Consider the following 12,342-nt stretch of genomic DNA (forward strand, 5'->3'; position numbering starts at 1 on the left):
CATAAGACATAGGAGCAGAATTAGGCCATTTGGCCCATCAAGTCCGCTCCGCCCTTTCCCTCCCTCAGCCCCACTCCCTGGTCTTCTCCCCGTAACCTCTGATGCCGTGTCCAATTAGGAACTTATCAAGCTCTGCCTTAAGTACACCCAATGACCTGGCTTCCATAGCTGCCTGTGATAATAAATTACACAAATTCACCACCCTCTGGCTAAAGATGCTAAGTGGTTGAGTCTATTTCTGTCTCCACAGAGACTGTCGGACCTCCTGACCTTTTGTGGAGATTCGGCAAGACATCTAAAACTTTGATAAACTTCTATAGATGTGTAGTGGACAGTACATTGACTGGCTGCATCACAGTCTGGCAAGGGAACACCAATACCCTTGCATGGAAAATCCAACAAAAGGTAGCAGATAAGACCTAGTGCATCACGGGTAAAGCAATCCCAACCATCAAGCACATCTACATGAAATGCTGACACAGGAAAACAATATCCGTTACCAGGGACCCCACCTCCCAGGATATGCTCTCTTCTCGCTGCTGCCATCAGGAAGAGAGTGCAAGAGCCTCAGGACTCTCACTACCAGGTTCAGGAACAGTAACTACATATCAATCATCAGGCCCTTGAATCAGAGGGGATAACTTCACTCACCCCAACATTGAAATGGTCCCACAACCAATGGACACACTTCCCAGACTGTTCAATCTCATCTTCTAAATATTTATTGCCTATTTATTTATCATTATTTCTTCTTTTGTATTTGCACAGTCTGTTGTCTTCTGCACTCTGGTTGGGCAGTCCTGCATTGATTCTGCTTTGGTTCTTACCTACAAATTTACCGAGTACGCCCACAAGACAATGAATCTCAGAGTTGTATATGGTGCCATACATGTACTTTGATAATAAATTTACTTTGAACCTTTAAAAATTGTGTTTTTATTTCATGTTCTAAAAAGCATTTTAATGGGGAAGAGTTTGAGTGGGGAACTTCTCAGCTTGGGGCACAGACCATATCTATCAGTCAACGGTGGGAAATCACTGACTCGCAGAAGCTTACGGAGAAGGGAAGAATTTACAGACAATAGATTTGTTCAGAAGCGGCGAGGATATGAGACTTTCACGCTCCAGGAAGGAGGACAGTCACCATGAGCACGGGTGGTAGGTGAATGGGATGTTGTGAGATCGGAAATGAGCAGCACGTTTTAGATAAGGTAAAGTTTATGGGCAGCAGAAGGCAAGAGATCCACCAGAACAGCAGTGAAACTATAGAGTCATGGAGAGATATAGTGAGGAAACAGGCCCGTCACACCTTTAATCCCTTCATTTTCCCAACACAGCCCCAGATTTTATTGTTCACTGGGAGCAATTTACAGTGGCTGACTAACCTACCAACTCTTACATCTTTAGGATGGCACACAAGGTCAGGACTGTGGACGGGTCTCTGGCACTGTGACGCAGTGTTTTTACCCAATGCACCAGCGTGAGGCATAGTGAACCCTCTAATGCAAGGGCTTCCAACCTGGGGTCTGTGGACCCCTTGTTTAATGGGACTGGTCCATGGTATAAAAAAGGTTAAGATGTTTGATTAAGCCAAGTTGGTTTGCTACTGGTACATTATCAGCTGTCTGTTGAATGAGGCTGAATTGGTGAGTCTTGGCTCCAAGTTCACAATGACCAGTATAACAGAGTCAAAGGGAATCACCAGGCAACATCGCAGGACTCCAGCATCACACTACGGTTTAATCTACTGCCTGAAGACCCAACTGTTCTGGGTTTCCCCAGCTACCTCACAACATCTGTAAGCTCAGAATGGTAGCAGGGTCTGAGATGTCTCACCACTGCATGACAGTTCATTCTCACAAGCACATCACAGGCCTTCCGGCTTTTCTGGCACTTGACATGAAGAAAACAAAACGCTTTGTCCCCTCAAATATGAGGACAACGTGTCTAAAAGGGTACCAGTACATTAAAAGGCAAGAGGCCATTTCTGAAGCTGTCCAGTACATGCAAACTTACTGAAAGATTATCTCCAACAGCTCCATGGCATTCTTTTCAAAAATAGAACAAAATCTGACTCCATGCCCCAGAAGAAATGGTGGTCTTTAAGGTGTCAAAAGAACAAGTTTCACAACAGAAATGTTCAGAACTGTGCACTCATTCATGCCTATATGGTAGAAGCAACTTTCGAACTACTTGGGAAGAGTTGGCAGATTTAATATGGTTTATGCACAGTGCCATTTGACCAACTGGGATTGGCTAAGACGGTGTGAAACGCATCTGGCATATACCACATTAGTAAGCGTTTTGACTGGGACTCTGAGATTAGCCTGTTTACATGGGTCAGAGGACAGTCAAATATCAGGAGGTCTGAGGTCTGAATACTGATTCTGTACACCGTAACACAACAGAGGTATATCACACTGGAAGAAAATGATAACTCATGAGAAATGTAATAATCCAACATTAATCACCTGACCTGTACCAGTCTCACCCCCACAAACGACACCAGCCCATCAGTCAATGTCTCGAGCCGAGATCCTTCATCATGAGTCTGATGAAGGGTCTTGGCCCGAAAAGTTGACCATTTATTCCCTTCCATAAATGCTGCCTGATCTGCTGAGCTCCTCCAGCACATTGTGTGTATTGCTCTAGATTTCAGGCATCTGCAGTACCTCTTGGGTCAGCCCATCAATGTTAAGGAAACAGAATGCTCCAAACCCCATTCACTATAATCTATAGAAAAGATCCCTTTGGATTCCTCTATCTAGGAAAATCAGATCATCGTCGAATGACGCCAGGGTCCACAGCAGCCAGTACCTTATACTTGGTAAACTTGTGCTCACATTGAAACAACCAACAGTCCTGAGTTTAAGCACAGCCTCAGGATCAATACATACCATGTAACATCACTGCAGTCCCTCCCACCCTACTAGCCAAAGAAATGGACAGGGACGTAGATCGGGTGAACGTACATGATCCTTTTTCCCAGGGAAGGGGGACTTAAAACTAGAGACTATAGGTTTAAGCGAGGAGGTGGAAAGATTTAAAAAGATCTTGAAGAACAACTTCTTCATACAAAGGACGGTGTGCAGAGGAATGAGTTGCCAGAAGATGTAAAATTAAAACCGAAGCCAAGCACGAGAACCATCACAGTAATTATGTCCATGAATCAGCAACTCTTGCATTTTGGCAGTGTTTGTTTCTAAATAATGATCCCTAATGCAAATCCGCGTCAAGAAATGCTGAGAAACAAATAAATTTTGTGCTTATTTACTCTTTCTAAAATAGAAATTTCATGAGATTGTATTTTATTCCGCATCTCAAAATTTCAGGAGGTGATTACTGAATTCTCTACGGGTCTGTATCTGTTACTTAAACAGCCATAAAAGAGGAATGGTCTGTAAAATTTAACCAAATCATAAACCATTTTAAGAAATACTTGCATAAAATAAATTAAAACATTATTGTTAAATTTGTTTTGTGCTGCTACATTTCGTACATAGAGCATAGAACACCACAGCAAAGTACAAGCCTGTCGGCCTACGGTGTACCTGCCTCTCCCACCGCCCCTGGCAGGGCATTCCACGTAAAAGAAACTCTCTGTGTAAAAAACCTAGCTCTGACATTCCCCCTATACTTTCCTCCAATCACCTTAAAGTTATGCCCCTTTGCACCCTGGGTAAAGGGAGATGGATGTCCCCTCTATCTATGCCACTTACCATCTTATCAAATCATCTTTCATCCTCCTTCACTCCAAAGAGAAACGCCCTAGTCAGCTCAACCTATCCTCATAAAACATGCTCTCTAATCCGGGCAGGCAGCATGCTGGTAAATCTCCTCTGCGCCCTCTCTGAAGTTTCTACATCCTTCCCATAATGAGGTGACCAGAACTGATCGCAATATTCCAAGTGTGGTCTAAGTAAAGTAATTAAACTAAAATATGATGAAGTATTGAGATGGAACAGGCTGATGTAGAATGACCAGAAACCATATTCTGAGTTGCATGGGTAGGGTATTCAGGTTCTGTTACATGCTCGTAGCAACATCTGGCTCTGTGTCCCAAGCAGCACGGGTTCATAACCCCTAATCAAGACAGTCTCAAACATTTATTTTCCTTTGAGACCACAAGTCAACATTTTTGTAAAACGATATACTCTTCTAAGCATAGAGCGTTCTTTCAGATGAAATGGTATGCTTGCTTTTTCCCATCACCTGGGACATCTGTTGCAATATATTTCTGGTCAAGTGCTAACGCAGATTATAACTGTGTACAGAGTAGCAAAGCCACAGCATTATTAGTCGCAAACCCAGCAACTCTCTGCGGACATGATCTCCCTTTGAGTCACATGTTAACTTACTGGACGGCTGGGATTTTCAGTAATTTAGTAATTTATTCATAGTAACAAATTCAGTAACTTGGCAAACCACTGCTGTAGCTTGCCCCGTACAGAACCGGAGAAACTCCGGATACAACGCACCTTTCCTTTTTATTCATAAATCACATGACAAGGGAAGTATTTTTTCTATTTATAAATGTGCTGTAAGTTCAACTAATTATGGCAGGAAAGCAGCATCCATCATCTTCTCGCTGTAAACATCAGCAAGAAGGTACAGGCGCCTCAGGGCTCACATCACCAGCATCAGGAAAAGTTATTACCCCTCAACCATCAGGCTCTTGAACCAAAGGAGATAACTTCACTTGCACCAACTGTTCCCACAACCTATGGACTCACTTTCAAGGACTCTTCATCTCATGTTCTCAACACTTATTGTTTATTGATTATTTCTTTTAGCATTTGCACATTTTCTTGTCTTTTCCACAGTGGTGTTTGCCCAAGTTGGTGTTGTCTTTCACTGATTCGATTATGGTTATTATTCTAATTGAGTATGCCCACAAGAAAATAAATCTCAGGGTTGTACATAGTGACATATATGTACTTTGATAATAAATTTTTACCTTCAACTTTAATTAACATTTCATTGGATCATCGATACAGCACAGAAACAGATCTTACACCAACTAACCAGGCATAAACAAAGACTAACCAAACCAATCATTGATCAGGACTTCATGATTGCTGGTAAAACATTGCCGTAAGTGTTCAGGACAGCTCAATGGTACCACCTTTCTCCACTGCTCAGATACAGAGAGGAATCAGTGTCTTGCAGTGGAAGCCCGCTGCCTCATTATCTGTCACGTCAAAATGGTGGGCAGTGTGTCTCTTCAGAAGTTAATCAACCTGGTAAATTACTTACGCAGGGTGAAGTGACACAGTTACAGAGAAAGTGCAGTGCAGGCAGATAACAAGGTGCAAAGGCCATCCAAGTTAGATTGTGAGGTCAAGAAACTATTTTATCATACAAGGGAACCATTCAATAGTCCTATAACACCGGGACGTAAGTTGTTCTTGAGCCTGGTGGATCGTGATTGTGCTCTTAGGCCTTCCTATCTTCTGTCCAGTGGGAAGGGGGCAAAGCGAGGTTGCAGAGTGGTTGGGGTCCTGCGTAACCAAGGCAGCGAGAAGAGGAGACAGTGTCTATGGAAGGGAGGCTGGTTTTCATGATACACTCAACTGTACACCCTCTGCAGTCCCTTGCCGTCTCAGGCAGAGTTTCCATACTAAACCATGGTGCATCCAGATGGGTTTCTACTGTACATTTATAAAAGCTGGTGAATCTCACCGGTGACATGATGAATTTGTTCAGTCTCTTGAGTAAGTAGAACACTGGTGTGCTTTCTTGGTCATGGCGTTTATGTGACTAGAAGCCAAATTGTGTGTAAAATAGGCCTAAAACTAATAAACCCCTCGAGCAATATCTGCGTGGTTTCTTTGGAAGATCTCATCCACTGAAAACCACCCACAGAGCAATGGAACAGCGAACCAACTCGAGCAGGTTCAGCTTGTCTGTAGTCTTTCCAGCTCCAGACACTGTTCAAATGGGACTAATTTTAATGCCAAAAGGAAACAGTACCACTGATTCACACAGCACGTTTAACAAAGACCCGAGTGCATAGAATAGAGGCACATCCCTTTAGAACCGAGACAAGAAGGAATTTCTTTAGCCAGTGGTGCACCTGTGTAATTCCACAGCGGCTGTGGAAGCCAAGTCATCAGGTATAATTAAAACAGGGGTTGATAGATTCTTGATTAGTCAGGACGCCAAAGATTATGGGGAGAAAGCTGGAGAATGGAGTCGAGAGGGATAATAAATCAGCCGATCAAGTGGCTACATTCAGCTCCTTTGTCTTATGGATAACCCGTCCAATGGCATCCAGAAAAGCTTGCTTTCCTTTTCAACAGCACATTAATGTACCAGTTGCAAGTGATGAGAATAACAACACTCTGTGACAGAAGGTAAGTCTGAATTATATGGAAAGGGAAACAGAGGTAATGCTTCAGTTTAGCTAAAAGATCTTTATTACTCTCAAATCTGTCTGTTAACTGAAATCATTAGAATTGTAGGAATCACTTAAAGAAATGCAATTCATGTACATAGTCAGGGGGTTCTTACCATAAGCTCTGAGTATGTTGGTCTGTCTTTGGAGTTCTTCTTTAAACTGCAAAGAAAATGGAAACATCAGAGTTAGTGAAATGCTGTGTTACACGTCCGTCACGGGTTGTGACTGAGATCGGGCTCCCTGCTGGTCAATAGGCGATCAATCCTGAATCCCCAGAAGACTGGTGATCAAGGTCTGAGCTTCAGGGGCTGCCACTGGTTTGGGCAAAACGTTCTGAGATGATGTTGCACCCAGGTTGACTGGCAGGAGCAAAGAGTATCGAACCACGGGACAGAGTGACCTATACCTTCTCCCTCTCTAGTGTACTCCCAACCTCACCACTCTTACGTCCACATTGTTGCAATGTTTTCTCCTTCAAATATTTATCTCATTCTCATTGCAAATTTTCTACCAAATTCATTTCCTCCGCCCTAGCAGGAATGACATTTCCATCGCTAACCATCTCACCAGATTAGGAAAACCATTTGCCCTCTATCTACTTAGATTATGTAGAGATACAGCAGAATAACAGACCCAATGAGCCTGCACCCCCCCCCACCCAATTACATCCATGTGACCAATTAACCTGCTTACTCTTTACGTTTTTGGAATGTGGGAGGAAACTAGAGCTCCTGGAGCAAACCCATGCAGTGACAGGGAGAATGTACAAACTCCTTACAGACAACAGCAGATCTGAACCTGGTTCATCTTTTAAATAGATCACTTTGCACCCCCCCCCCGTTCCCAGCATTACCCCTCAGCACTCCAACCTCATCATTTTAAACATCTCTCCAAATCTCTTCTCATCCTTCCCTGTTCCTAACTACATTATTAAAGTATGCAGGCAGTATACAACCCTGAGATTCGTGTTCCCACAGAGCCACGAAACAAAGAAACACCGTGGAACTCGTTTGAAGGAAAACATCAAACTCCCAACGTGCAAAAAAATAAGAACAAATCATGCAAGCGGCAAAAAAAAGAGCGGCAGGTAGAGAATATGAAGCATCAACAGTCCAGGAATGCTCAGTTTATTTCAGTTCAGTTTAGCGCTGTGTCGTTTGTTGACTGCAACCCGAATCAAAACGGCACAAAGTAAAAATGTTTTAAAAAGAGTAAGCAGAAACCAGAAGCACATCATAACATGAATCACTACAAATTACGCCTACCTGGAACCACCCCACTAATTCACTCTTGCAGATCCCACAAAGGCTTCGCACAATCACTGTATCTGAATAACCTTCAGCCGAGCTAGTGTTACTGTAATACCTCTGCAATGAAGCCCAGGATCCCGTGTTGATTCACAACTTTGGTAACCTGCCCTTTCGCCTTTAATGATTTGTGAAACGCATCTCTCCTCCTTTGCTGCGTCACTGTCTCCCTACTAAAATGTCTTGTACTTCTCATTCATTCCACTAGATCTATCACCTCACATTTTACAGCACTGATCTCATCTGACACATCTGTCTGTGCTCTCAAACATTCTTCGCTGGCCACATTTAAAGATGCATCACATCTGCACTATCTGAATCATACCCCTAAATAAACCAGAAGACCAGCATTCTTGCAGTTCAGTCAGAGAAAGCAGATTCCCCCCCCCCCCGCCGTAGCTAAAAAGCCAGCCACCTCCCACTTTCAATTCACGAAGGCCTCCATTGGTCAGGGTCAACCACGGATGTTGGTTCCCAGTTGTCTATGTGATACCAAGCTAGGGCAGTACGACATGGGGAGCAAGCTGATGCCTATGCAGCAGGCTCCCCCTCTCCGTGCAGGCAATTAATCCAAAGCAACAGCAGAACCCGATACAGTTTGGCACCAGCAGCATCACGAGTTGCCAGTCAGTGTTGAACTCAACGTAGACATGCCTTGGGTGTTCTCCTCGGGGTTTATTCCTGAAGCTTTTCCCATGAGCAGGCTTAGCCGCAAGCCAGTAGAGGTTTGAAATCAGGAGGTTTGCTTCCCCTAGATGAGCTGCCAAACATGGCTGATGAGCCTCATCTGCTTTAGGTGACTGGTTTTACGGCACCAGTAACCCGTCTTTGCCCCTTCTCCTGTCAGTAGAAACCGTTCTGCTGGGGTTAGTAGCTAAGCCAGACAGGAGCTGGACTTGGCTGACAGAGTGCATTTGAGATACATGCCATTGGGAGCATTTGACAGGAAGTGGGAGCTTATCCCCACTATCACCCTGGGGATATAACAACCTTAAGCAACCGAAATTAAGCCAAACCTCAAGTAAATTCTCAATTAAACCAAAAATATAATGAATAACACTACCTAATGTGTTGGTCTTTTCCAAAATTCTCCTTTTGACTTGAGTTGTTTTTAATGTATCTGACCTCCATCTCCCCATGACCGCATGTGTTTCCTCTGGGTGCTCTCGTTTTCTTCCTCCGACCAAAGACATAGGGGGTTGGTGGGTTAATTGGTCATTGTAAATTGTCCCATGATTAGGCTGGGATTAAATTGGGAGATCGCTAGGCAGCGTGGCTCGAAGAGCCAATTCAACACTGTAACTCACTAAGTTTGGGGCAGCACGGTAGCATAGTGGTTAGCACAACGCTATACAGTACAGGTGACCCAGGTTCAACTCCTGCTGCTACCTGTAAAGACTTTGTACATTCTCCCTCTGACTGTGTAGGTTTCCCCTGAATGCTTCCGTTTTCTCCCACAGTCCAAAGACGTGCCAGTTGTTGGGTTAATTCGTCATTGTAAATTGTCCTGTGATTAGGCTAGGAGTAAATTGGGGGGTTGCTGGGTGGCGTAGCTCAAGGGGCTGGAAGGACCTTGTATCTCAATAAAAAAGACTTCAATGTATCCATTTCTTTATTTCCCCTCTCTCCAAGCACCCTTATTAATCTCTCAAACTAGATGACGTCGGAAACAGCATACCCAATCAACATTGGCCTCATTCCATCCACGCTGACCTCATCCAATCAGAGAGGGTCCCTTTTTCACATCATCCCTCTTCCAACCTCTATGCAACTTAAAACCTGTCTTGTTCAACCTGGAACATTAAGTCTGATTCCCTTTCCACAGATACTGCCTGACTTGCTGAGAATGTCTAGCACTTTACGCCAGCATTTATAGTTCTTTGATTTTCAAAACACTTGTCATTCTGAGTAGCTTCTATTCTGGTGAAGACAACTTCAACTCACAGGGAGAATTATTCAAATTAGTCAAGTTCCTTCCTTTTGCTCTGTGCATTTTGCTAGGAACGTCCTCATTTGCAAAGAGTGAAAAACACACAGGGATACAAAATCATCTTCAGATCAAAATGAAGGAATTGCATAGGATAAATAGCTCTCTGTCAGACGATGTGACAAAAAGAAAGCTAAATGGATGATCAAAGAGAAGGAAGGAGACAAACACAAGGAGACTAAAGTGCAAAGGAAATATGATGAACCCAACACTGTCCATTCCCATTGTCACTGATGTGAGTGCAGATAGTGATGTGCCCTGGCCACAGGGGTCAAGGACATAAGGATCTAAAAGGAACGATAATGGTGGAAGTACCACAGCTGGTTATTAAACAGCCGGAGCTCTTTCAGCAGCAGATTTAACGTGAGGCACAACATTGAGTGATGTGTGTACTCTTCGAGTTGAAATAAGAATAGATACCAAAACGTGTACAGAGTCAATGACCATAACTTGATTTATGTATTCTTGATTATATTTGCTTGACTTTTTGATTTAGTACCTCTCTTTTAGTCAGGAAACAATCTGACCTCATTGCCTGCCCGAGTTTTTGTAAAAGGACTGCAGAGGCAAAGATGAAAAGGCTTCTAGTTTCAGTGAAGGTGGGATGGGAGTTTGAAGTGAACTGGCATAATGAATTTCCTTCCCTGTACCAGCCATAGTACTGATAACGGAGGATGTGCGCACACACACATCCTGCACTGCTCGCTCATGATATCTATCCAGAAAACGGCAGCTCAAAATGAAGTGTCCATTCATGAAAACAGTGGCAGGTTTCCATAAATCAGAAAAAGTATTACTACTTCAGGAATGCCTGTCTTTCAAAAGCAACAAGTGGAAATAATAACTATGTTAATTTTTCTTCATCACCTGGGGAACTGGGACACTGAATCTTCCCAGATCAAAGGGTAATTCAGATAACTAGAAACTTCTTACTAACGAAGTACCTTGCCTCAGATTCCACCAATCACATATTAATGATTTCCAGTTTTCACAATCCCAAGATAATAACAAACCTCCACGTCTGAACCTCATTTAATGATTAAACTTCATCCCACTTACTTCAATAAACCCAACCAGAGTTACAAATGCACATGCTACAAGGGTAGTTATCAAAGGGGTAAATTTCTGCTGGAAAGCAATCACCCCCAACACTTAAATTAAAATGTAGTTAGCAGCATTTTTATATGCAGTGGCAAGGTTAAACTATGCTAGTTACCAGACAATGAAGTTTTCTTTTAAATATCCGAAGTATATTCAACATTACTTGGGAGCTGGTGGGGAGATGTGGTGGGTGATACAGTCGCACAGATATAGTCGAGCTGTTCTCACAGTTCCAGAAATCTGGTTTCAATCCAACTTCTGATGCTGTCTGCGTGGAGTTTATGCCTTTTACGTGACTATGTAGGTTTCCTACCAGTTAATAGTTTCCTCCCAAACGTAGGAGCAGAACTAGGCCATTCAGCCCATCCAGTCTTCTCCACCATTCAAGTTTTTTTTTAAAACAGCATTCTCTCATCTTCTCCCCATAAGCCTTAACCCCTTTATCAATCAAACATGTATCAATCTCTGCACCCATCGAGTTGACTGTCACAGCCATCTGTAACAGCAAATTCCACTCTCTGGCTGAAGAAATTCCTGCTCGACTCAGTTTTAAAGGGTCACCCCTTTATTCTGAAGCCATGCCCTCAAATCGTAGACACTTCTACAATGTTAACATCCTCTCCACATACACGCTATAAGGCTCTCGATATCCAGTAAGTTTCAGTGGGATCTCCTCCCACCCTTCTGAGCACCATCGAGTAGAGGCCCAGAGGCCTCAAATGCTCCTCATAGGTTAAGCCTTTCATTCCCAAGATCATTCTTATGAACCTCCTCTGGATCCTCTCCAGGACTAACACATCCTTCCTTTGCTGTTCAGTCATTAAGTCAAGCCAGTCTCTTCGTGACCTCATGAACTCCTGCACACCAAGCCTACTGGGTCCAAACTTGCTTGTGATATTCCAAATGGGGTCTGACCAATGTCTTATAGAGCCTCACAAGTACATTCTTGATTTTATGTTCTAGTTCTCTTAACACTGTAGTAACTTTCTTTAATACCAACTCTTACCTGCAGGTAAAGACATGGGACGTTGTTAGGTTGCTTGGCCATTGTAAGTTGCCCCTAGAAATGGAAATTACTCTGCCAGCTAGTATCAACTGCGTGGGCTGAAGTGACTCCTCTCTTTGCCATATGAGGACATGGAATAAGGCAGAAGGAAAACAAGGAAGAGAACAGCCGTCTGTAACAACTTGTTTTGCTCTCTCCGCTGCTCCAAGCTGCTCATTTTTACAACCCTGATTCTCAGACAATGTGTTGTAGAAGCCAGACACAAAAAGTCACACTATGCACCATTTACGAAAAGCACTGCAGCAACTTGCCAAGGCTTCCGCAAGAGCTTACCCACGAGGATATGGATTGCAGCTGCGCAGGAACACCGCCACCCGCAAGTTCCCCTCCAAGACACAGACCCACAATCGTGCAGCAGGCGCAAATCACCTTACATGAGTAGGCAACTTACGCAGCCTGGCACAGAATTACCGGCATTTCTCTGCAAGTCCCAGAACTTTTTTATTCCCACTAACGCTGCGGTAGGCCAGTAATGCTTCAC

At 43.5% G+C, this 12,342-nt stretch overlaps 1 protein-coding gene across 2 annotated transcripts in view; it reads right to left on the bottom strand.

Moving 5' to 3' along the window:
- LOC134360322 (dual specificity mitogen-activated protein kinase kinase 6) overlaps positions 1 to 12,342 on the bottom strand; it is a 148,110-nt gene that overhangs the window by 24,134 nt on the left and 111,634 nt on the right. For both annotated transcript variants that reach the window (XM_063074549.1, XM_063074548.1), the window contains one exon: positions 6,514 to 6,559. In XM_063074549.1, coding sequence (XP_062930619.1) covers positions 6,514 to 6,559 — 46 coding nt within the window. The remainder of the gene's footprint in view (positions 1 to 6,513; positions 6,560 to 12,342) is intronic.

Source organism: Mobula hypostoma, chromosome 22, assembly GCF_963921235.1.
Source record: "Mobula hypostoma chromosome 22, sMobHyp1.1, whole genome shotgun sequence".
NCBI classification, from domain to species: Eukaryota; Metazoa; Chordata; class Chondrichthyes; order Myliobatiformes; family Myliobatidae; genus Mobula; species Mobula hypostoma.